This window comes from Myripristis murdjan, chromosome 17 (genome assembly GCF_902150065.1).
Source record: "Myripristis murdjan chromosome 17, fMyrMur1.1, whole genome shotgun sequence".
Lineage (NCBI taxonomy): Eukaryota > Metazoa > Chordata > Actinopteri > Holocentriformes > Holocentridae > Myripristis > Myripristis murdjan.
In genome coordinates, this window is record NC_043996.1 from 6,391,777 (window position 1) to 6,418,499 (window position 26,723).

General features: G+C 44.5%; 1 protein-coding gene across 7 annotated transcripts; it reads right to left on the reverse strand.

Annotated features, from left to right (window-relative positions):
• Positions 1-287: 287 nt before the first annotated feature.
• On the reverse strand, positions 288-26,387 carry chd8 (chromodomain helicase DNA binding protein 8). Of its 7 annotated transcripts, none has more exons than XM_030073961.1 (41): positions 26,289-26,387; positions 25,397-25,481; positions 24,335-25,150; positions 24,008-24,250; positions 23,536-23,886; positions 23,165-23,278; positions 22,492-23,000; positions 22,227-22,338; positions 20,563-20,784; positions 20,392-20,460; positions 20,239-20,294; positions 20,015-20,132; positions 17,271-17,354; positions 16,965-17,102; positions 16,684-16,805; positions 15,557-15,800; positions 15,170-15,346; positions 14,610-14,753; positions 14,321-14,419; positions 13,296-13,455; positions 11,904-12,114; positions 11,287-11,482; positions 10,888-11,058; positions 10,453-10,743; positions 9,796-10,016; positions 9,327-9,529; positions 8,918-9,074; positions 8,739-8,828; positions 8,518-8,621; positions 8,265-8,388; positions 7,457-7,532; positions 7,077-7,348; positions 5,654-5,886; positions 4,484-5,185; positions 4,284-4,390; positions 3,824-4,045; positions 3,241-3,336; positions 3,011-3,124; positions 2,541-2,645; positions 2,341-2,445; positions 1,091-1,453 (listed from the first exon to the last, which is right to left on the reverse strand). In XM_030073961.1, exons 3-41 carry the CDS (start codon positions 25,046-25,048, stop codon positions 1,091-1,093), a joined length of 7,839 nt encoding a protein of 2,612 aa, XP_029929821.1. In that variant the 5' UTR covers positions 25,049-25,150; positions 25,397-25,481; positions 26,289-26,387. The 7 variants fall into 7 exon arrangements, with proteins under 7 accessions (XP_029929818.1, XP_029929815.1, XP_029929821.1 ...); XM_030073960.1 differs by having other exon boundaries at positions 24,008-24,253; XM_030073958.1 differs by having other exon boundaries at positions 288-1,453; positions 4,284-4,387; positions 24,008-25,150.
• Positions 26,388-26,723: the final 336 nt, after the last annotated feature.

Below are 26,723 nucleotides of genomic sequence, written 5' to 3' on the forward strand. Positions count from 1 at the left end.
TCACCTGGTACTGTGGAATATTAAGTAAATTACACACTACTTGCAATAATCCCCATTGTAAATGCTTGCAGACGGTAGAATCTATGGCTGTGGATGGGCACCATTTCAGCTGTGCATCATCCACAACACGGGCACAGTGGCAGTTAAATGTAGTTTAGAAATGGACACAACCAATCTTGGATTCAAACCGTAAACCTACTCATTGGCTCAGCTTAATAAAAGTGAGTGTTATGTTTAAAAAAACAAACAAACAAAAAAACCCCAACAAAAAACAGACTATGACACACTTGCTTTCACGGTAGATTGCTGTTATTCATATCACAGATACAGTCAGATCGTAAAACAAGAATAGTTACTCATAGCTGTCGTCTTTGCACCATAGCACACAATTGACCAGCTCTACATTGTACAATACACCCCTCCTCCTAGCACTGCTTCAGTAACTAATACACCCCTTCCCCTCTCCCGCCCTCTAAGTTCCCACCCCTCCCGGATAGTGAAAACAAAAAAAAGTACATCCACACGTTGGACCCCGTTGTAGTTCATTGACACCTCTGGACACAGAGACGTGGCCAAGAGGGATCAGACTCGGGACGTGTGGGATCTGGATTCAGGCTTTGCTCAGTATGCATGCCCTCTCATCCAATTTCATGTAGCACTAGAGTAGAGGACCAGCATTGAGGTTCTTAGATAAGAAAAGGGTGTCTGTACAGCAAGGGTCCCCTTTTGGTCACGGCTGGGAATGCGATGGGAAGTTGGAGGTTCTGGAGGGAGAGGAGGAGGATGGCGAGTTGTGACACCAACAGAGCTCGGCTTGCTGCCGCTTTGTCAGAGTGCGGCGGAGAGGTTGATTGAGGAGGGGAAAAAAAAGGTGGAACATAATTATGAATGACGGAAATGAAGACAGATGGGTGCAAATCTGCTCTCTTCCTTGAAAAAAAATGCCTACATAAAACAAAGCAAGAAAAAAAACACATTCATCCATAATTCATTTGATACATAATGACAATAAAAATAAATGATGAGGAATAACATGATAGAATCTTGAGAAGGGGACCAAGTCAGATGGGTTGGGGGGAGTTTGGGTCACTCAATCCTCTGAGCTAGATGAGGAGTCGGAGTCCTTCTGTGCTATGATGACATCGTCCAACAGGGCCTCCTGATCCGAGCTGTCGTAGCCGCCTTGGGACAGGCTGTCACCGCCCTCCATTTTAACATCAAAGTCTGGACTCGTGAGGAAGTGGTGGGAGCTCTCCAGGTCCTCCTCGTCCATCATGTAGGCACCGTCTGAGACCAGGGTCTCTTCTTCAACCCCACCCAGCAGGGGGTCTTCAGGGATGGGCTCGGGAGTGTGGTGGTGGTGATGGTGGTGATGGTGACGGCGCCGGCCCTTCTTGGGGATCTCCGAGAGCTCAGACAGCAGTCGGTGGAAGAGGCTCTCTGGCAGGAAGCCCTGTCACAAGAATGAATCCCAACATTAGAACACAACAAACAGCGTGTTCACACTAGAGCCTGACCACTGCTGGATTTCTGGGACCAAAACTGATATCAATATATATGAGTGAAAAATTGTAGTAATGATATATTGGCTGTTTTTTTCTCTCAATAAAAACCTAACTCAACTGCTTTTTACTGCAATATGTATTGTCCTTATCCACGAGACAACATATGCTAATACGGTCTGAGATGAGCCACCAATATCCGCACATAATACCAGCCAAACAACTTCCTACACTTAACTCATTTACAACACAATTCCCATAACCCTCTTAAACAATGAGCGCATACGTCTTTGTTTACTAGTTTTTTCATGGACCACTGCCATACAGTAATGCAGGCCAACAAAAATACAACTTTTTTTTTTTTTTTGGACTGTAAGGAAACATCTACTATGGCATTTTATAATAAATGATGTATGAGCAGTGAATGTATGTACGTACTTGATACTCTAACAGCCATTTGATGCAGGTTTAACTGCATCAAACTGTATTCAGAGGTGATTTTAACAGCTGATCGACTAAATCATCCTGCTGATTCATTAAGTCTGTATGTCACTGCCACAAACATGAGTGGGACTATAGAATCTTTGGTGCAGTGCAATTAATTTTAGGCACAGCAAATGCTCCCATTTTAGTGATTTTTTTTCCAGTGATGAGGATGAGGAGGCCAGGTTTCTTGCTGTGTGGGTACATGACAGTTCACAACAACCTACATGAAAACATAACAGGTGCCAGCAGCAACCTTGGTAGTAGTTGCTATCCAGATCATATTGAGAAGCTTCCTGTAATAACCTCCATGCAGAAGGACCCTGAGGTATGTTACCACGGCTTGGACACGTACAGAATTACGAACAGTTTCGGACCACTCAGGTGCTACAGCATGATCAGGGTTCTCCTCCAGATGTTCCCTCAGGTCTTGCAGCATGGGACAGAACGCGGCTCCAACCTGTAGGGGGCGAAACGTTTGGATGTTCACGTATCACGCAGTCATGTCCGCCTGAGGGGGCAGTACAAAGTGCACCGGTAACAGTCATGTCTCACCTTCTTTCCTGTCCTCATGTGAATGAGCTTGACCTTCTCACTGCCTGTCAGGGCTTTGTCTGCTCTCCTCCTCCTCCTCTTCCTCTTGCTCCTGTTCACAAGAAGCTGAGGACACAGGAAAAGGATCAGATAAAAGAGGAAGTTGACAACTGACACAGATTAATATCATTACAGAGCTCCAAATCACAGTAATGTGAATGCAGACTTCTCTGACAGATGAGTAAGTTGTTTATGTCAATCTGGTAATGCAGTAAACAAATGGGGAAAGGGCAGGTTGTGCTCAGATGATATGCTTGTAAAGCAGGTGCAAGAATCAATTGTAGTAACTGAGGAAAAAAATCTGTACAATGTAACATTACAATGTACAATGTAATGTTTACACCTCTCTTTTCTGTAGCAACTTTTTGTTCATTGCATTTTTTAAGAGTTTTTTCCACACTGGAAGTGAAGGCGTCCTGTTGTCAATTTACCTCCAGCATGTCTCCCTCCACCTCATAGTCGGGGTTCTCCTTCAGCCAGGTGGGGGGGTCCCTACGCCGCGGGGCACGCTCCAGTGCGTCACCGAGTCCGTCTGGGTCTGATAACTAAGAGACAGACACAGGTTGGATAAAAGTTAGCAGCTTCAACCTGATGCCGCCTTGTGTTTGCATCTGACTCTGCCTGTTCTGGAGTGGAACACATGGAAACCTGATAAGTGTACCTCTTGGTCCTTGCGCCTCTTGCGGCCGCTGCTCTCCCCCCCTGACCCGTTGGGCATCAGGGCCTGCTTAGAGAAGGTCAGCTTCAGCCCCTCCTCCTGGCAGGGAAACAGACAGAGAGGCTGCTAATTTAGCCACAATCAACTACACATCACAGACGCACCTCATCCTGCCATTTTTAAAAATTTAAACACTTGATACAATCATTTCAGCATTCTGCTCAGTTTGTACAAGAGTCCCACAGATTTAGACAGATGGGAGAACAGATACTATTATCCAATATCGCCTAAGAGGCCTTTGACAAATGCATCTTATTTTTTGAAACTTAAGGCAAATGCTAGTGTGTTTTAACTGGTTCTGCTGTATGTATTTGTAATGGCAGAGTCCTAAACTGAGCATGTTTTTGTTACTGAGAGAAATCTGTATCGGACATTCATCAAGAGTATGTCCACTTTTTACATAAACACCACAGAGAGACAATTTCCTATCCAATTTGCCATCTGACCTAAAAATTCAGTATCATTAGGTCCTACTTTACAACAGCGTAGCAATGTCAACCCTCTAACGCTCAAACCACATTCTCACCTTGAGGAGTTTGACGGTGAACTCTCCGTCCTCTCCGTCTACCACAGGGCCACCGGGCATGTTGTTGGGTTTGCGAATCAGCCTCGTGTAGGCCAGCTCGTCTCCTCCCAGCTCTCCACCCGGGTTCAGCTGTGCCTCGGGCACGTAGCGCCGTCCTGATGGCCACTGCCCAGTCAGCACCAGTGTACACAAGCTGTCCAGACGGTTGATCAGCACACGGTCCTGAGATGATGCAGGAGACGCTCAAGTCAGTTAGTTAACAGACTGTTAACCGTAATAAATTGGGCCTTTACAAGCAACTCAAAAACTTCATTATTCATGTATTTGTTTGATTGAAACCAAAACTATGTTGAACAGCAGCCTGCAGCAACTTCTAGCATCGTTCCATTACAAACCATGACATAAATTGATACAACTCTGCCTTGCCCGTAGCCGCATGGGTGCACCAGCTGTACGTTACCTTGGGCCAGTCCACTCTGAGGGGATCAGGGGGAGGTAACCCATCTTGAGATGGAGTCATAGACAGCAAACTATTCTCTTCATCCCCATCACACATCTTCATGCCTGCTAGGAGAAGCAAAAAAGGAAGTTTGAATTGTCAGTTTTTTTTTCTAGCAGTGGATTTTTATCCTTTTTCCTTTTTTTTGAGTACCAACTTACCTCCCTCCCCCTCTGCATCGCTCTCTCCGCTCTCGTCAGAGCTGCCTGACCGCTCAGAGGAAGACGAGCCTGAATCCGAATCAGAATCCGAATCCGAGCCTCCCTCTCCTCCCTCTCCTCCTTCGCCTCCTTCTCCTCCACCTCCTTTCCTTCCTCCTCCAGCTCTGCCCCCCCTGCCTCGGCCCCTCTTGAAGCCCCAGGCCCGTCCTCGCCCCTTGCTGTCGTGGTGAGTCAGGGGCGTGCCCTGCAGCTCTGCGCCCATTTCACTTCCCAGCAGGCGCGAATCCTCCTCCAGTCCCTCCTCCTTCAGACCGGACCCCTCCTCCTCGGTCTTGGGTTGACCAAGGGACATTATGGGCTGCGGCTGGGGGGGAGGAGGAGGAGGAGGGGGCGGGGCCTGCTGATTCTGGAGGAACTCCTGGCGAGCCTGACTGAAGGTAAACTGCGGGTCTGAGAAAATGGAGAGCTCGGTGCGGCTGACACCGTGCAGCGCGGCGCCCAGCATCAACTGGCGGTCATGGTCAGGCGTGCTCCACCAGGCGGGCAGCTCTGAGTTGTGTGGGGCCAACGGCAGACGCTCCTCCAGGCAGGGGTGGGGCAGGACACGTTCACGGAGGCGACGCAGGAGACTAATACGGTACAGGGTACGGGAAGCACGCTCCTCAGTTATGGGGGCCAGAGTCTGGGAGAGCTCTGATGGATCTGGGAGGGGAGAGAGAAAGGACAATTATAACTACCTGACTGTAAATCACTGAGGCTGTGTTCCTGCTATTGTGCTTTTTTTTTTTTTTTTAAACTGAGGTGAACGGAGAGCAGTGGCCACAATGCATCAGCTGTGCTGTGGGAGTTCTGATAAGTATTTCAGATTTGAACATAAGTGGTATTTGCACTATTTGCTGATAGTGCCAGCTACTGCAGCTTGTTGTTATGGAAACAAAATGTGTGCCATGGGACCAATTTCTTTAACTATTTCTATCAGCACAAAATGCAGTTGTGTTTTTTTCTATAAAAAAGAAAAATGGTATGAATATAAGAGAAAAACTGAATTCATCTACAGGCTAGCTTTCAGCTAACCAAGTAACTACGCAGCGTGAATGAAGTGTGAAACCCATTTAAGAATTCAAGATGTATATAAAATCTAAGCATTATCTAGTGTTTCACAGTGCTCACCTTCCCCGCGAGCTGGGCGCAGGTGACAAACCCTCCGGCACATGGCAACGAAGGAGCGGAAGTAGCGACTCAGGCTCTCGTCAGTTTTCTTGTCCAGACGGGCGAAGGTACGGAAGCGGGTCCAGTCAAACTCAGGCTCGTCACTCTCAGGAAGACCTGGCTCCTTCTTAATTTTCTCCACACCGAAAGTCGACACCACACGGTAGAAATCACACTCTTCCCTGCGTGTCCACCTAGGAGAGAGGACGATGACAAGTGAGGTGAGGCATGGTATGTTTAGTTCGGGTTTTATTTTGGGGCTGCAGTCAAAATCCTGGACATCTGGTTTGAAAAAACAACAGCCTTCCCTTAAGCAACAGTGTTTCTATGACTGTCTCCTGACATGAGGGAAAATCAGTCAATAAGCTCAATTGAGAAATGGAACAACACTGATAAGGACTGAGCAAACACTAAGACTAAGCAAAAGTCATTGCTAGAGATAAATAAACACATGAAAGACAAACAAGAGATTTGTGCAAAGGCACTAGTGATTTTTGATTTGCGCTTGTTCTTGTTTAGAGGAATATAATATTTTAAAAACCAGGATTGACCAAAACAGTATGTAGTACAAATTCATTACCTTGCTACAGCACATCTGGCACCTCCTTTTACAGTGTGTTGAGTCCAACCAATGGGAAAAAATGTTTCTTAAAATATGTGGTGGTTGGGAGTGTTAAGATTCAACGATAACATTTTCACAATATTCATTTTAATATTAATATTTAGGGTGTATTGTGTTTAAATGCCGAAACACCCAATGACGCTGAGGTACACAGCTGATAATGCGTCACATGTCCACCTCCGACACCCCCCCTCCCCGATCTATAGGGATTGTAACACCCAGTCCTATTTATGAATCTTAACTTCCTTTCATCAATGAGATGCCCAGACACGACTTGAAAACGACAAGTTGTGCTCTACATCATAATCAAGTTTGAGTGAGTTTCCTCCTAGATGCGACTGGCCTGAATGCTGCACTTGATAACCATAGTGCCATGACAAGAAGAGCATCATGGTCCATTTGGTCTCAACTGCCTCAGTACATCAATGCCAGGTTCCTTTGCCGTCACTTGAGTCACTGCCAAGCCTTCCATTTTTGGAAAGGGAATGCAATCAAATTGGATCTGCAAACACCAGTATCCATTAGGGCTATTTATAAAGCAAATATCAAAAATTCATTGTGGGCATATGAAAAATAGACGACCTGTATTATCAAACAGAAGCCAGCATTATTATGGGTGTAGCAAAATGAAAACCTCAATCAAACAATAATTAACAATGTTTATGCAGGGAACTGAAATATATTCTTGCAATTTTAAAATCCTAAGCCTATTCGCAAGTGTGGGAACGGAGCACCTCCCGTCCAACATCAATGTCCGTGTACCTCTGCTGGCGCTCCTGCCGTGCAATCTCCTTCAGCTTGCTGGCCTGCTCACAGCGCCTGCGCCTGCGGTCTCCCTTCGCCTCGGCTTCAATCTTTAGCTGCTCCTGCCTGTAGCTGCGTTGGTAGGCCGTGATGAGCCGCCGCAGCCGGGCGGTGAGCGACGAGCTGGTGGGCCAGTCGCAGGCGCCGCTCTGGCTGGTGGAGCTCTCTGTGACCACTGGCCCTGCCTTGTCCTCAACCATGATCTCATCGTCCAAGTTCACAGAGTCAGGCTGGAGGACAGTGGATATGATGTAATTCAGCGCTATTATCCAAGTCTGTGTAAAAAAAAATGTACCAGAACCACCCGAGGACTAAAAGCAACTGGCTCAGAGTCTCACCTCCTCGAAAAGATCTTTGGTGTGTCTTGACGCAGGCTTGAACTCTGGGTCCTCTGAGTATTTATCATAGTCACCACTGCATAACACAACAGAGAACAAGTACCATCAAGCAGGTGAAAGGTGTCTGAAACAGGCTCTAACCCCTGTGCAGGATGGCTGCACGTTAAACATAGGACTTTAAAGGAACACAAATATGCATGATTGGGATGCTTTCTCACTTGAAAAATGGTGCACTGCAGAATTTTTAAGCTCACTAAAACTGAATTTAAGACTTAACATCTCTAAATAACTATTCAAGGTTTGTTTCCACAATCTGGAGACACCTTGCATGTCTTGACTTGACTATTTTCAATTCTGATTGTCTTAGGACTGGTGAATAAGAGCACATTGCAAACAACTGTGGTTTTAATGTCCTCAAACATCATTTCAATAAAGTACTCTATAACATTATAAGAGCTACTGAAAGCTTTCAGAATGCACCTACTACTGGAAATCAAGAAATCACTGAGCTAATTAATGGCTAATAAATTCAAAGACTGTTTCCTCTGTAATTTTTGCAAGGTGTCATGATTTAGTGAAGACTGGATTACTAGGAACAATCTTTTCTCAATCCACAACCATAAGAGCAATTTTAGTATCAAGGTTGCATGTCTTGGTGTTGTGGAGGAAAATGTCCCTCAACTATAAAGTTGTTTTAATGTTAGTCTCTCCAGCAGTGATCCTTTTCTTGCCGTGCAGCAGCATCACTTTGAAAACAGAAGTATGCATGAACAAGCTTGAATTAGCACTGATAGCTGGCATCACTCACTCTTCTCCCAGCTCAGGATCGCCAATGTGCTGCTCGGCATCGATGGCTTTGTCATCGGGGCGACCAACTCGCTCCAAGAAGCACAAGCAGGGATCGGCACGCATGGTGGTGTACATCTCATAGCCTAGTGACAGAGACACACGGAGGCCTGTAAGAAACAAAACTGGTGCCCAGCGCCACTGACCCTCACCACCAATAACACTACACAAACATTACACTGTACACATGCTACGAGCACAAGCAGAAAACACACCGTGTTTATATACTCCAACAAGCAGGGAGCGGTCAGCCTCCGTGTCCCACCACGCTGCCGGCACTTCCTGTTGCTCCATCTCAGGCATCCAGATATCAACATCCCTGACAGAGGACAAACAGATTGCTGTATGCAAGTGTACGGCAGTGAACTTCTAAGTGAAATTGTATATGAATGAGCAGCCAAGAGTGGTTATGTGCTGAATGGGCTGCATTTGATACCTGATGTCAGCTCCTTTAAGGACATTGTCAGCATGTTCGCCGATCACCTCCTGTTTTAAGTAGTAGAGCATTCGCACCCTCAACAAAACCCTGGAGGGAGACAGGAGACAGTTTAGGGGCAAAACACAGGTGATAATGCATGCAGAAGTGTGTAGACACAGATGTAGGGCTACACTGACTTGTTGCACTGGTGCTTGAGGTGTTTGCGGTAGCTGTCATCCAGCAACAGGGTGTCTGGGTTGTACTTGCGGATCCATTCCACCTTCTGCACATCAAAAGTACTCTGTGCCTTTACCCTCTTACCCTTCCTGCCTCGCGGCACGGGGATGGACAGGCCTGGGTGGGGAAAAGAAACAAAACAGAAACAAAACAGAAATCATGAATATGTATTTCCTCATGTGATGAGGAAAACAGTCATAAAGTAGATTTTGTCATTTATAAGCATGTTACAAAAGATTAAGAGGTCACCCCTCTCTACCGGTAAGTTCATTTTCCTTCACTTTGAGACCTTCTTCTCCCATAAATTTACAACAGAATCTTATATGGAGCTACAGTACAAACAGGACACATGAGAGTGTGGCTGCCTACCAGAGTGGTTGAGTAGTGTTTGAGGCTCACGGCCGTTCTCTGGTGGTGTGATGAGCTCCCAGATGAAGCTCTTGATGTTCTCATCTCCGCGGTAGTGCAGCAGGCAGAAGACCAGAATAACACGGCAGATTGTTTCCACGTCGCGTTCACCCAAACGCCGCTTACACCTGGCATGGGACAAGATGTCCCTCCAACGACCCCAACTGGGAAATTAGAGTTAAAGGGGGAGAAAGAGAAAAGGAGTGAAAATATTGTCCTTTGTTAATCTGAATTCTAAAAATGGCAAAACAAAGTTTATAGCTAGCTGCATCTTCTATATCTACCAGACCTTATCATTGTCTTAAAGAGTGAAAATGTTATTCACAAATTATGACAAACACCTGACCCCTCCATAATAGAATAGAAATGAGATATGGACCATGCAAAAAAAAAGGGGGGGGGCGACTCAGCATCAGAGAGGTCCACCTACCCATAGACAAGCAGGTGTTTTTCCACCCGGAAGCAGTCGGTGCGACCATAACCCCCTCCGCTGTGGCGGTCGGAGCGCCGAGAAGAGCGGGACTGTCTGGAGTTGGCAGGTGGATACTCATCATCACTGTCAAGGTCAGAGAGTTCGCCGCCTTCGCCTCGCAAACTGGAGTACTGCCGGGTCTGCTTGCGTACTCTGGGAGTGTCAATCACCAGGGTGTTCTGCGGGGAGGAAGGAGTTGATTTTTTTTTTTTTTTTTTTTTGTTAAATAAAAGTTGCTCTCATCTTAACCGTCATGTCAACCAAGGGCAAGGGGACAGGGCAGAAATGCTGAAGGCATGTGACCAAGATCCAAATATAAGACTAACCTCTCACTTTGAGAGCCCTGAGAACAGGTTATTTTAAATGATAGAAAATTAGGCTAATATAAATAAGTTCATGTACCAGTGGTGTGACCCTAATAATCCTCTGACTCTTTTTCACCCTTGTTTAAAAAAAAAAAAAACAAGGTGACTGACAGGAGCATGAGAATGGAGCCAAACGCTATCTGAAGTAAATTACCAAAATTATTATTGTTTTTTTTTTGCGTTTCATTCAACACTTCTCATGATTATGACTCTTCCTCCTCATACACATTTTCATACACATAACCATTACCTTGCGGTTAATGGAGTCAAAGTCAATGTCAGCTTTCTTGGCCCATTTCTGCCAGAACTCGGGGTCATCCAGTGCAATGTCATTGCGGGTCTCTGAGGCCACGAAGCTGGCCTTGGAGAACGTGGAGCCCTTGCCCTCGCTCTCTATGGTGATGGTGGTAGCCCTACGCTGCAGGATCTGGTCAATGTCCTCCTCGCAGAAGCGGCTGCCCTCGTCATTCTCATCCATGATGGCAGCGTAGGCGCCCTTCCTCAGCAGGTCCTCAATCTCCTTCTTGGAGAACTGCTGGATCTGTTGAGTGAGATGACAAACACCATTTACAAGCGTTCCACATTGCATTCAGGAAATTACACTTGCAAAGACGCCAACAAGATACATCATAAATGACTGCCCTAAAACATAACCTGGCAGATGATGATCAGTCGGTTCTCTTACCCCATTAACGTTGCTCTCTTTGTTGCCACTCATGCTCTGCAGCACAGCACGATCCAGGCCAAGTTTGAGACTGGCTTTGTCCAGCATTTCCCTCTCATAGGAGTTCCTGGTGATCAGACGGTAGACCTTGACGGCCTTAGACTGGCCGATACGATGGCACCGTGCTTGGGCCTGGGTGGGAGGAAAAATAGGGTAAATATACAATGAGATACATATACATATACAGAAACAGCAGTTTAAAAGATAGGGAAATAAAGGCTGACATCCATCTGTTATTAATAAAATTTAATAACATAGTTCTGTATATGTCTTCAGAGATCAGGCTGGTGTCTAGTTCACACCAGCCTGCAGTCCTAGTGAAACTGACTTTATAACAGACAGTGCAGTGATGTCGTTTACCTGCAGGTCATTTTGAGGATTCCAGTCAGAGTCAAATATGACACAAGTGTCGGCAGCAGTGAGGTTAATACCCAGGCCTCCGGCTCGGGTGCACAGCAGGAAGACGAAACGGTCTGAGTCAGGTTTACTGAAGCGGTCGATGGCAGCCTGTCGCAGATTCCCACGCACTCTGCCATCGATGCGCTCATAAAGGTATCTGGCCAAAACAGAGAAAACAACATACTCATTCATCATTTTAAGTCTAAACAAAACTGGCAACATCTGTTAGCTTTTGCAAAGGCTTCCAAAATCACATCATCAAAAGAAGTCAATTCAGTAATTAGCTTCTTCTCATACAATGTGACAGCGAGCGGCCAGAGGTCAGGTTCTGCTACAGAGCAGGTACAGTGAGTGGGACGGGTGAGGATTTGATGCTTTGTTCAGTGACACTTTAGCAGGGCAGACAGTTGCCATCATGGGGGATGGAAACTGGATCCTTCATTTGGGGTGCAGCCTCTCTACTCAGCATGCCATCCTGCTTTTCAATCCCTCTTACAGACTTCTAGCTTTCATTCAGCACATCTATGACCAGCTAGCTTTTTAAATATGAAAACATACTTTTGAGGGTCAAATCATACCTCTTGTTGATGAGGTAGTCCTCCAGGATGTCTAAGCAGCGCACCATCTGGGAGAAGATGAGCACTTTGTGGCCGCCAGCTTTGAGGCGTGGCAGCAGCTTGTCCAGTAGCACCAGCTTGCCTGCAGACCGAATCAAGGCCTGCAAATGGAAGTCGGGGGCCAGGGGGTCGTACACCTCCCGTAACTCCGCTACTATCTTCTCCTCCGCTCCTGAACAACAGAAGCAGAAACCATTTCATTTTAAGAGCTAGCATTTCTCTCTTGGGTCTTACGGGACAGCGCAGGTTTGATAACTTGTGTCACTTATTTGCTCATTAAATTCCTTGAATTTTGCATGACTTGTATCATTTCCATGAACACTATTTACCACCTTCTTGTGTCAAACATCACACTGTTAACTGAACCCCTCAGGATAATGTTTGAATGTTTATTCCTTCAAAGGCAGCTACGTCTACCAGTACAGTTGAATGTTAAACAAAAAAAGTCTCTCAACAAAACTGCACAGCATTTCAGTTTCCCCTGATGACTCCTATTTTTTCCACAAATGTAGGAATTCTGGGTGAAAACAACATTCCATCTTTGATTAACCACAAGCTCAGTCTGCAAAGTGCCACTAAATGTAACTAAAAATAGTCAATCATCAAAATGTCAAGATGTCTCTAGCTCTAGAAACAGTTTTCCATATTAAGTCCAAGTAATTTTACCAATGACCCATTACCCAGTTTCCCCATGGGGATTACTGAAGCATTTGATTTTGTGTTAAATCACAAGTTGAAAATATGACAACAAGTAAGTGAGGAAGAGAGAGAGAGAGAGAGAGAGAGAAAGAGAGGGCTTTCACAAACTTTCTCCTCCCTCTGAGGTTTCTAGGAAGTGTTTATCGTAGACCAAGAGCTGGAAGTGTCTATTATTTATGAATAATTACTTCTTCTGATTTTGGATGAGTGTGACAATTACATCCAACTACAATACAACTGGCTGGCAGGATTACAACCACAAAACAGCCACTTCAAGTTCCTCAAACTTTTCAACCCAGTCAGTCCGATTCACTTATTTGCCTCCCAAGTCTGGGCAGCGTGGGCTTTCAAGAGTTTCCAGCTCTAACCTAGAGAGACAACTGCTTGGCAAAACACGCAGCATTTTTGTTTGTTTGGTTTATCACACTCTGCAGGCACAACTGTGGGTCCCCGGGGTGTGAATAATCAAATTAGGGAATGCTCTTCTAATGTGGCTGCGGCATTACAGTCATTCTCAGTTACAAACATACCAACTAATTTCACACTTTGCGATAACATTATGACTGCAATACTCATTAAGTGCGAGAGCTGGAGCAATATGTGGTAATACTGGGATGAATATCAGAAGGCAAAGCTGAGGTGGAGGTGCAGTACCATTGATGAGGTAGGGGTGGTTGCAGCACTTGCGCAGCTCCATCATAGTGTTGAGCAGGTTGGGGACGTTGCTGTTACTGTTGGCTCCTACGCTGAGGAAGCTGAAGTTCCTCTCCAGGATGGCCCGGTAATACTTTTTCTGGACGTCCGTCAGCTCAACCTGGGAGAGAGGAGAGCCCGCTTCAAGAATGAACTTCTAATTTATCATCTTAGCTTGTCTTGTTTTTTTTGGAGGATGTTTTTGTTGATTGTTGTGTGGTGAGATGTTTTTTATTAGATGTGGTTATCTCACATGCTGTTGGCATTAGGGCTGAATGATATGGTTATGAATACATGTATTAATTGTATTTATTTATGGTATATATTTTTTATTTTATTAGGGTATACTATTTTTATTTATTTTATTTACATTTATTATTTTTATTTGTCATTATTTTATTTTTAAAATTCAATTATTTACATAAATAAATAAATAAATAAAATAAAATAGATTTTGCAGTTGTGATGTGATTCACAATTTTAGTGGATTGATGCTAATTCCTGCATCATAATTTTCATTTTCACTTTTAAAAAAAATTTAAATGTTGATGTGATTATTGCAGTGGTCTGATCAGAAGAATTTAATTTGCAGGCCAGGGCATCTTTGTAGCGCCACAATTTATAATTCTATTTTATCAAATAATTTACTCTTCTCTTATTTACCATCATTGCTTAGTGCCTTTTTTCCCACAACTGCAATAATTCTATTTTATTTAAAGCTTATTTGATAGAGAAATACGTATACATTGAACATTTCAGAAATATTCTGATGCCTTGTACATTATAGCTTAAGCTAATCTGCAATGTTACACAATAAATCTAAAATTAAATTTTAACTGGCAAGGCTCTCTATTCAACAAATCAGTCTGATTTGTTCTGTCTCTTTTGTTTTCTACAAAGTAGTAACTGTAATGGTTGTCTCCTTCATGTGAAAGATCTTGACTACAAAACTTTTGCGTCCTATTTGCACTAACAGACAATCTCACCTCAATGATGGTCTCCTGTTTAGGTGCGAGATTCTTCTCCACATCCTCTTTGAGCCTTCGTAACATCATGGGCTTCAAGATGGCCTGCAGTTTCTGGACCTGAGGGATAGACAAAATGATTTGGTTAGAGAGGGCTGAATGTAACTGGTGAACAACTGAGATATGCAAGAGAGCGCACATGTAAACATGTAGCTGTGACACACAAACAGGGAGAAGATGAGAGAGTAGGCATGTGTGAAAAAGACTGCGTGTATGTGTGCGAGTGCCAACACGAGTGCATGTTTTGCACCTGTTCCTCTGTTTTGAGGTCTCCGAAGTCTCTGAGGAACTCTGTCTCAGAGGGAAACTGGGCCGGCTCCAGGAAATGAAGCAGACTGAAGAGTTCCTCCACTGTGTTCTGGAGAGGCGTGCCTGTCAACAACACCTTGTGTTCCTGGGAAAAACCGCACAACACAGGCAGGAGGGGAGGCATGGACAGAGGGAGGAGAAGAGAAAATAAGAACACCGTGGCAGGTAGGAGGAAAAGAGGAAGGAGGAGAGTCCAAGATAAAACACATTTTTCAAACCCTAATGCTATTTCAAACAGAATTTACACAAAAATTAGCCAGAGCAATAATAAAAAAAAACAGGATGTATATGTGAAATCTGGCAGATGTAGAAGTACACCAACTGGACTGAGTAAAAAACATTGAGCTATCTCACACCATTCTTAAGTGCACAACAAATGCAACCACATTTAAAGACATAAATGTAACTAACTCAACATTTTAAGACTGCTAAAAAGACCTATGATGATTAGAAGCTGCAGATATGAGCACTGCCTCTAAAATGTAGCTGTGGAGCACCCACCAGGTCCAGCATCTTGAGGCTGTCCAACAGCTTGCAGTTTCGATTCTTGAGGCGGTGAGCCTCGTCGATGATCACACATCGCCAGGAGATCTCTCTCAGCTCGGGGCAGTCGGACAGCACCATCTCAAACGTTGTGATGAGGGCATCAAACTTGTATGCACCTGGGATCAGATGCTCCTATAAGACAGAATGCCAGTTTTCACTTTGATCAGCTGTGCAGTGAAGAAGAATAACTGAAAGACCTCCACATGATCCCACATAACCAGTTCATTTAACCATGAGTCATAATATCAGTCATATTTGTGCACACAGGAATTCCTGTGTACACAGATAATATTTAACATAGAAGTTAAACACCTGCATACAAAGCTGCTCTGACCACCTCACCTTCTCATCCTTGCAGTACATCTCGTACTGCTGGATCATCTGTCGGCTGGCCAGGCTGCCGTGGTAGACGATGGCGTTCATGTGGGTCCAGGTGGAGAACTCCCTCTCCCAGTTGGTGATGGTGGAGAGAGGAGCGATGACCAGAAAAGGACCCTGGACCCCAGCACCAAACACCTCTGACAGCAGCGAGATGGACTGGATAGTCTTCCCCAGACCCATCTCGTCTGCCAGGATACAATTCTGCCTGAGGAACAAGGAACAGGGAACGTGAATCCTGAACTGTGAAGCTTTTTTAAATGGCGCTCCACCTGGCTGACCCAATCTCAAGTATCATTGGAAATGGCTTTATTGGGCAATAATTACACTGCATTGTTGTAAATTCCAGAGGATTGTTCATATGGGATAAAGGATACATGTGATCTCCCTCAAATTGTTCCCTCTAGCCTAGATATACATCTAAATCATTATGGTCTACACCTGCACTTATATGCACATAATGATTGGTCAAAAAAGTGTTAAACAATTATTTTCCATTGCAGAAACAAAACAAATGTCCCATTGTCTAACACACTAGACAGATTTTTACCCAGGGCCTACCTACCAAATGCTACCATGCAATTGTATCACTGTGTAAAATTTGGATCCACAAAGGGATTTATTTTAGTCCTTAATATGGGTGCACAACACTGGCAGTTGATATACAGTATTTGCAACCAGGTCCAAAATTTCCTGTGTTAAAACCATTACTAAGCTATTTGAGCAGGTAGCCTACATGTGTTAAGACAATCTGCCTGCTGCCAAAAACATATTACATTACAGAGAAGTCGGTTCAACTTGGACTGCCATTATCAGATGACCTCCTAGTTTGCCAAAAAAATAAAAAATAAATAAAACAGAATGGTTCTGCCTAGATACTCGACAATCATGTGCAAATCAAAATGATGCAATGCTACATACAACAAACAAAAAGCCCAGGATGTAATCAAAATGATGGATGCTGTTAGCAGTAATTACAGTAAGAGCACCAACCCATGCAAATCTAATCCAGTCCAACCAGGGCTTCACATCACATTCAGTTAGAGGAAGCCATAGTATTTATTAAGTATTTGAATGTGGGTCACAAATACCTGTTGTACCAGTTGAAGAGCAGCCAGTTGACTCCTTCCAGCTGGTACTCTCTGAGGGTGTTGCCACTCTTGTACTCTCTAGACTCCTCCAACTTCTTCCATGAACTGGCTGGGGGCCTTGGCTAAGGGAGAGGAGAGGTCGCAAAATGGATTAAAAGATGACAAAACACAGCAGTCACACATACAGGATCCTGACAGATTTAATCTTTGTTTCTGTCAACAAAGACAGCTTTACAAAAGACGAGAAACCGCTCAGGGCTATTTCACTATTGAAAACTCACTGTTCTCTTGAGACGAGGTTGTCTGTTTTGGATCTTGCTGAACTCTTCAATCTTGGCCTCATCCACGTCCTCCTTCAGCTCCCAAGTAGCATCTTCATAAGGCAGAGAACACCACTTCACCAGGTAGTAGACAACCGGCTGGGGGAGGGGATACAGTGCCAGAGAATTTGATTATTTAAATGCTACACAGCTCTGTAAATAACAACAGTAAACATGTTCATATGTCGCGAGGCTAACAGAAACAGTCAAGCAGGACTGTCCAGCTGTAAGGTGACGTCCCCATAAGGCTCAGTTCTGGGCTCTCACCTCTCCATTGTCCTTGTCCACACTGTGGGACTCGTCCAGGATCCTGTCCACCTCCACATAGTCTGGGTTGAACGGATCCTCGTCCTGGAGATAAACACAAGATCAGAGACATGAGAAAAACGTTCAAGTCTGATTGCAATTAGGTCAAACAAGTGCATGAAAACAGAAGCAGCATGGAGACGACACAGAAATTGAACTGCTGAAAAACTACAGTATATAAACTGGAGGGCACAAAAAATAATCAATTTTGCATTGCAGTTACAGTCTGTGGGTAATTTGGGTCTGAAGCTAAATCTCCTGGCAACTGAGGCCTGTGATTACTAACAATCACTGATACATATTAATAATTGATGAATCATGATTATTTAAATACATCAACTCGATGTATTTACCCACAATTTCAGGCATGTGACCAAAAGAAAAAAATGCAGGAAAATATACTGAATAGAAACTGGAAGACCGGACTGGGACAAAAGTGGGCCTGGACTTTGACCCAGACCAGCCCTCTGCACAGGCACACCATCCAGACTGTCTACAGCCCCCAACTGAACCGCTGTCACACACAGCATGTAAACACCAGCCCTAAACACCTCCACCTGTCTGCATCACAGAGGATGCAAATGAACATAGTTTCTCCCCTGACCAATACCGCATCATCATATGCCTTCATATTTCATATCAACAACCCAGTCTAAGATCCAAAAATAAACAAATGGGTAGGCTGACCCCCACAAACATCAAAATCACCACCAACAATCATGAATGGAGATGGTTTTAATTCTTTAGCTGATTGAGCTCTTAATCCAAGCCGTAGTAGTGGACAACACATAAAGATCAAAAAGAGATTATAAGATTAACTGTATTTGTATTTTAGGGCTCACATTTTGTTTACGTTTAATTTTGACAAACACTTTTTGTATCGTTTGGTTTTTGTACGTTTCAATGTAAGTCTGTCATTTGAAGGACAAGGCTGTGGTGTTGTAGATAATTCTGGTTTACAGGACAAAGATATCTGAAGATAATGTTTTTTAGATAGTTTCAGCATAAACATTATACATGGCTATGTAATGTTATGTGATGGTGGTTAGAATGGCATGTTTCTGCCAATGGGCTTTAAGTACACAAAATCTTCAGTAATCATGCAGAATGTCTAAGAATCAGAGTCAAATATAATGCTTTTTAAGACCAACTTTAACTAAATCTAAGACTCAAGCTGTTTTAAATTAAAATTCTGAAAAGCTAGTATTTTTTTTTATTCAAATAAACATTTCATGAGCACAAAGCTACATATATATTTGCTTTTGCTGAGGTATGTGTCAGTCGGGAGTAAGTGTTATGAGTGTCCCTTAGGTGGCACTGAAATAAATCGACTTATCACAGATTGTTTTTCAAGAGGATTTTCTAAATTTTCACTGGTAAACATGACAGGTAAGTGTAAAGGCAGCATTAGGTTCAGTCAATTTAGAGTTTTGTAACAAGAAATGTTGACTCTTGCTGCAGAAGAACTTGATTAATTTTGACCAACAGACGTAGATGGATATGTTATGTCACGTTTTGTTGGAATTAAGACCTCATAAATTCAAATGTAGGACTATTTAATGATGTTTCAGGCCTGACATTTGTAAAACTGAATTTAAGCCATTTTAAGAGTTTTTGAGAATCTGCCTATTGTAATGAGTTTTCTGAAGAAAAGGGCAACTACTTAAGCAGATGACCAACTTCTGCTGCTTGCTATTTGGCTGGCAGTAACTTAGCTAAACTAACTTCCTCTGATCTACTGAAATGTCTCAAAAAATACTGCGACTACACAACAGGGCTGATTGGCTGTGGTGGGTCAACGCTGTAAACTGGACCTGTGGAGGAGCTGCTGCTCTGAAGATTAATCCTCCTCTACAGTCTCTCCTGCAGGACTAACTAGCTGTGGCTGCAGGGGTGGCCAACATGTTTCTGCATATGGCTGCACATTTTTTTTCTTTCTCTGATTTTCTGGTTCATGCTTTTCATTTTCATTTTGCTTCTTCATTATCTTAGCTTTTGCAATGGCACTGCTAACCTTTCTACTCCATCTCTGCCAAACGCATCTTGAGGGGGGCATGACTGACAGATTATCACTAGAGCAGCAGAATGAGGCTGATACTCAGTTTGAGCTGATGATCTCTCTCGCTCATAACCCCCCATCGCATGTGGAAAAAAAAGCATTCAGAGGTATAGCAAAATGAAAATGTAGCAGGAATATAAAACACAATACAGTATATTAAAATAAACCACTCCAACAAAATATAGATCAAAGTGGTGGCAGTTACATACCCTTTACAGATCACACAAGATCTGTAAGTTCTGCTTTGCCTTCCACATGAGCAACCACATCTGCTTTTAGCACAGAAGATGCTGGGTGAATTGTTCATCTATTTTCCACCATTTCTCCAATGGCAGAACAGAAAACTTGGCAAACAACTGTCATCCTACTTACACAACCCGCAGCCTATTAGTGCATTTTTCAAAGGCAGAACTGACACATTATGCTGTTTTACAGTGGAGATAAATGTAAGGATCATGCATGCATCAATGTTTAAGTAAATTTAGTAACTGAACTCAAAATATTTGAACTGAGCATCAATACAGAATCATCCAAGAAAGCATCATAATGCACTGACGTCGTAACAATTTTTCCCAGACGATGGTGGGTAAGCGTCTACAAAATGCTGCTGTGGAGGGAGCTCTGCATGCGACCCTGTCCCACTCACCTCTTGGAAGAGATGCCTCATCTGTGCCTGCTTGGTCTTGAACCTCTTGATCTTCTGATGGATCCTCTTATCTCTCTCCAGCTGCTCCAGACTGGCCCACTCACAGTGCAGGTAGGAACTGGAAAAGGGAGAGACGACAAAGTTTTCACACATCTGGATGTTTTCTTGACAAAAGCCCAATGACTTTAAGAGGCCCAGTTACCCTTAGACATGCTGGGACTTACTAGTTTTTGTATTTTACAAAGAATTCCTCAACATTGATGTACTGGCCCGGAGACACCTGGGAATTATAAGAGAACAATTTTTAGGCTGGAATCAATATACTATTATATGGAACATATGAAGAAACGTGGCAATATGAAACAGAATAGACCTACTTCCTTCTTGGTTAACCTCATGGACAGAACTTTGTCTACAATCGCAGCATCTTCTTCACTGGGGTTTTCCTAAGAAAACAGGAGAGCAATACATGGATGAGGGTTACAATACTCACTCTCAGCTGGTGGTGTGCAGTATTACAACCGTGGCATCCCTCCCTTCAGTCTCACCACAAAGAACTGCATGCTGGGCAGTCCGTCTCCATCCAGTTCCATTTCTTGTTTTAGCTGCTCTCCCATGAGCTGCGCTGCTGTCCCTCCGCTAATGGAAGCAACAGCAGCCGCGGTTGTCGTAACATCGACATCTTCCTGCTCGTCCTCGTCATCCGTTATTTTGATGTCGAGGTCCTCCGTGTACTTTTTCCTCTTCACCACACGATTGGAGCGCCTCTTCTGGCCAGAAGAGATCATTTTAAGTTAATTGTGTCAAGGAGTGGGCAATTTAACAACAAAATTGAGAGTGTGTGTGTGTGTATATATATATATTTTTTTCCCTTTTCAAAATAAATCTTAAAAAAAAAAAAAAAAAAAAAAAAAAAAAGAGAAAATGTGACTGAATTTCTTTTTCAAGCCATGACAGCAAGCTCACAAGAGAATTATTAGATTAGGATTCGGAGTAACCAGTACATACCATAAATACTTTGGTTTCTAACATTTAGTAAGCTTGCAGTTAAGATGAACTAATTAACGTCCTTTGAAATGAAAGTTCAAGAGGCAGCAAAAAAAGACAAAACAGAGAAGGGTGCACTTTTATGCTTCTGGTCAAATCATGGGCAGAATCAGCCATGGCAGATAGTTCTGTAAAAAATCAAGCGTATAAATAGGCCGTGTTGGCTGCAAATCAACCCGCCGCTAGACATGATAGACTGAGTGAGAAGAGAAGCAGTGGTGTCCTTGCTTCTTGACAGTGAGCTGCCACTGCAAACACTCTGTGAAATGAGATCTACCAAACCAGCCACCTATTGCAGTGCAGAGGAATAATCAGAGTGGGCCTTCAAGTCTGCAGGAAAGCCTCTTTAACAAGAGTGGGCTATAACTAGATTTCAGGCCTAATTATTAATTCAGCTTAGAAAGTTAGAAAGTCTTGTGCTTTTAGGAAACCAACAAAATTGCTTTTAATAACTAAAAAAATCCATAAAAGTAACCAAATAACTTCAGCTAATATAAAGTCTCACATTGTGATTTGTGTTGAAGATCTGCACCAAAAACAAACAATCAAAAAAGCCAGGTATCGCTCAGTATTATCATATCATTTCAGACAGCATCTTTCCTTAAAGCATGCAAAATGTAAACAGCAGTCCCATATCAATGCTGCAGCCAACATTACTTTGAGTAAATCAAAGGTGCACATATCCACCTTTCTCACTGCTGGATCCACTGTAAAATTCAACGTAGGTCCAACAACTTTCATGCTCTGAATTTTTTATTGCAGAAAACAATATCTTAATTGAGTAGGCCTTTGTCAGCTGTCACCTTGTTTGTCACAGTAAAAAAAGCACTAGAATAAGAATGTTGTGAGGACCTACTTTGAATTTGACAACATCACCTATAACAACAACCACCCTCAATGAAAAAGCAGCCAAACAAAAAAATGAAAAATGAAGAACCATAGACAGCACAGTTGCCAAAATGCAGGACTGTTCAGACAAATAATGGCTTTGAAAGAAGACCTAGTTATGTGATGCTTGACAAGAAAGAATACTTCACACTGCAATAAACCTTCTGGTGATAACAGTCAGTATTGACTGATGAAAACTTTTATCGTCTTACAAGTGTACTGACCTTGTTTCTTGCAGAGTGTGTGTGTGTGTGTGTGTGTGTGTGTGTGTCAGTACCGTAATTATGTCCTCCTCCAAAGCAGCAGGTGAGGCAGGGCTCAGCTCCCCATCAGAGTGGTCAGAGGAAACATTTCTCTTCCTCTTCTTTGCGCCTACTAGGGTAATGGTGCTGGTGAAAGAATTAAGGAGAAGAAAAAAGGAATAAAAGCAGAGCTAATATTTAATGTTGCATTCCACAAGACTTAAATTCAACACATACAAAAATGAGTCACATTTGAATTATTCCCTATGTCAGTTTTTCCTCACACACAGATCAACTTACTTTGTCTTGGTCTTGCTTTTGCTCTTGTTCCCAGTGCCAGTCATCCCTATGCCACCCGCCCCTCCAGCTGCTCCTCCTGCCACCTTCGCCTTGCTCTTCTTCTCCACCCCACCTCCACTTTTGGCCCCTGCTCCTCCTGCGACAGGACTTTTCTTCTTGCTCCCTCCTCCACTGGGCTTTTTCTTAGCAGCACTCACCACCGTCACTGTGCCCCCCATCTCTGCGGAGACCTGGTTGGCTGGAAGCTCATCCTGGTTCAGAACCCTGGGGAGGTTCTTCTCACCGCGTGCCTTTGCCCGGGCAATGGCCTCAGCCACGATGCGGTTGGCCTTCTCCTGCTTGCACAGGGTCTCGACACGCCGCACAGTAACGGGCTCACTGCCACCAGCCTTGGTGATGCGGATAGCCTGCGAGGGAGTAGTGGTGGTGGTAGTGGAGGAGCCGGTGGTTGAGGTGTTGATGACTTTGACTACAGAGACAGTTCCACCACTCGAGGAGGCTGAGCTCGTCTAGGAAATAACAAATTGTTTATTAAAACAAAACAAAACAAAAAAAAAACATCAGTGCTTCAACTGTTTCTGTTTCAGCTTACAAGAAACCATTAATTGTTACCATAAGGCCCTCTTCAAGAAATAGAAAATTAGAATATATCCATGCACTACTGGAGCACTACCTGTGGCTGCAGTAACATTTTCAGTGGCACTGCAACTCTCTGTCCTCCTTGGCCCTGGGAGATCTGCACCACCTGAGGGCTGCCAGTGGCACCAGTGCCTGAAACCAGCTGGTACTGCAAGAACACACACAATAAGGCAAATCACGGCACATTCTCCTTTGAAGATAACCATACTTGACCAAGAAGTGTTTTTAAAGAGGATCCTGACAGAACAGGGTGCTAAGTCTAACACAATGAAGCTATCTCTGTCATTAGATTTTATGGCGGCTGCATACATGGCAACATGCTGTGGTATTCTGAAGATAATTTAAAATGAACTGTAAACAGTATAGTTCCAGATTGGTGTTATTCACAACACACTTCATTTTCACCTTTACTCCTCCTTGTTGGTTGGGCTGCTGCTGCACCTGAAGCTGAATGGTGAGCACTTTGGGCTGACCTCCAGCCTGGCCTGCAGTCCGGGCCTGGGTGAGGGCAGCAAGCTGGCCCCCCTGGAGAACCAGTTTGCCCCCAGGAAGCTGGCCCAACACTAGCCTGGGCTGGCCTTGTTGCTGCTGCTGTTGTTGCTGCTGCCCCCCTTGAGCTGTTTGAACCTGCTGGACCTGTGCAACCTGCTGCTGGGCTGTACCAGTCGCCACTGTGACAGCTTGACCCTGGGGTGCAGTAGAGCCAGGCTGGGAGGGCTGCTGGAGGACCAGGGTGATCCGTTTAGGCTCGCCACCCTAAAATCAGATACATGGCAAAAATGTGATTTTAATGGTTGTATAGAAAATGACAAATGTATACCTTCTGAAATTCAGCTATGACCCCGCTAGCAAATCACAAAAGCAGTCCAAGCCGCACCTGTTGTGGTACAGTTGTCAGGGTGACGCCCTGCGGTCTGCTCGTGGCGACAGGAGAAGCGGTGCTGACCTGTGTCTGCGTCTGCGTCTGCATGGCTGGCTGGAGCTGCACCTGGGCCTGGGGTTGGATGTGGATCTGTCCAGCCTGGCCTTGAGGCTGGATTTGGACTTGGGTCTGTCCTTGGGATATCTGCGCATGGGCCGGGATCTGCACCTGAACTGGCTGGCTCTGCGTCTGCTGCACCTGCTGGGGCATGGAGGTCAATAGAACTTGTTTGACTGGGCCGTTGGGAGACTGCACCAGCCTCTGCACACCGGCAGCACCCACCTTGACTTGAGTTTGGCCTGGGCTGGCCTGGTTCAAGACTGTTCCCCCAGGCAATATGGACATGCCAGGTCTCAGAGGAGTGCCAGACAACACACGGATGACCTTACCACTGGTCGAGCCAGTGGCTCCTGATACAGTCTGCAGAACCTGGGCTTGACCCTGGGGGCCTTTGAGAATGACGATTTTGCCACCAGCCTGCTGGGTGATGGCAGCTAACTGCTGAGGAGTGAGCTGGTGAGTAATCTGTGTGAGCTGTTGTGTGGTTGTGGAGGTGGCTGGGGAGCTGGAGACTGTTAGTGGTGAGCCCAGGAGCACAGTGCCAGTGGTGGCCCCACTGGTGTTGCTTGCAACAGGGATGGTGGTCTGGGCCTGGACCTGGACCTGAGGTACAGTCTCAACAACGGCAGGGGGCGCAGCAGGAGCTGCAGCTACAGAAACAGTCTGAGGGGCGACCACAGGGGTGGGCTGCTGTATGGAGACTTGAACTGGGGCAGGATCGGGGATAGTTGGGGCTGCTACAGGAACACCAAGGCCTGGGCTGACTGTGAGCTCTGGCGTGGGCTCAGGATCAGCAGGTGGGTCCACCTGGCCAAGGGCCAGCTTAAGAGCCTCCTCCACGGGGTCTGAGGTGCCCTGAGAGAAGGAGTCGTCCGGTAGGGCATCCAGGTTAAATAGGGGTGTGTCCTCAAAGAGGTCCATGATGGGGTCTGCCATCTTGCCCCCTCCACACAGGGAGATGGGCACAGCCTTGCAGCTCTGTCCGAGATCAAATCTAAACAGTCCTTGCCCAGTTCCTCTTAGCGTTCAAACAAACAACTGGAAATATACACAGGAGAAGCACAGAAAAAAAAAATCAGCACAATTATACAACAAGAGCACAGCTTGACCAAATGTTATTCTGCTTACCAAACTGGACAAGGCCTATTTCAGACCTCTGTACAACAAATTAGGCTTAGTCTGCATCATCCAACAGCAAATATCAAACATTATGTAAAAAAAAAGAATAGCAAAGAACAGAGAGCCAGACTTGGGAGAGAGGCAAAACGAGCCAACACTGTATACCTGCCTCAGTATCCTTTTCAGCTCCTTCTTTATGTAATGCTGAGATGCATGTCCATGCATGACATCATTCCTTCAAGTTTCGTTCCTAAAAAACACAGAAAAAAAGTTTACCACATCATGAACAATTTTCAGACAAACAGAAAGATACTGAACGACCAGGTCTGGTGCTCTGTAAAGCATTACCATTCAAAACTCCTGTAAATAAGTGGATCACACAGATAACATTAAATGATTACTGAAGCTAAAGTGACATGTAAGTCCCTTTAAAATAAGAGTTACCACTGGATTGCTAAATTTTTTATAGCACAGTGCATAGTCACTCAAGGAAAGCTTACTCAGAAGAGCTATAAAATGTGATATAATACGAAGTTAGACGTTTTAGTTGAATTCAGCAGGTGTTTTTACTGGCCATATTTAATTACTTTGAGAAAGCTGAATGAATGGGGCAGTTGGTGGCGAAGTCGGACGAGGATGATACTGATGCTAGTAACGTTAGATGTCTGGTCGTATGCACTCTTACTCACAAACCCGTCAGCTAGCATTAGCTTGTACCGCTAGCAATAAATGCCTATTATAAAAGCCCGAATGGCATCAAAAACATCTAATTGAGGTGGCAGACGGAGCGGATGGGACGCTTTGGGTCGACACCTAGCCTCTCTGTCATTCACTACAGACCATTCAGTCAACTGGACTCCTTCAATCTCATCAACAAACCGGACCAAACCAAAGCAACGTGCCACAATAACCATTGCCCGTCAACGTTCAGACACGGGTTAGGCCGCGATAAGGTTTGGGTTGGCCTACGTCTATTTTTCAGCAAAAATACCTGAAAATAACCATCCCACCCACCGCCCCAAGTCTCTCAGTTATAATTTCGGGGTGCTAAATTTACCTTTGCATCGACACACATGGCTTTCTCCGTCTCACAACACTGTACGATTACAGGAAACGGCCAGCGAAGAGCAGGAACTAACATTCTTCCCAGAGAAAGCGTAGAGAGCGTGCCCCTCGGACGCAGCGCGAAAGCGATTGGCGCACATTTCCCCGAGCCGGCAGCAAAGAGCGATTTGATTGGTCGAACGAGCCATCGGTCATATTATAAGGCCGATTCTGGGCGGGAGTGAGCAAATGGGCATAGCTCGGTTGAGAAAACAATAAATGCGGCCTAGCTGGGATCGCTTGGCTGAGTGATCTTCAACATTGCTGTTTTACTGTCACAGATCCTCACATCTCCACTGTGCGGTCTCTAGAAATTACACTGGACGGAGAGAACAGGCGTGTTTTGTTGTTTTTAAAAGGATGAAGCGGCGCCCGCCTCGATATTCAA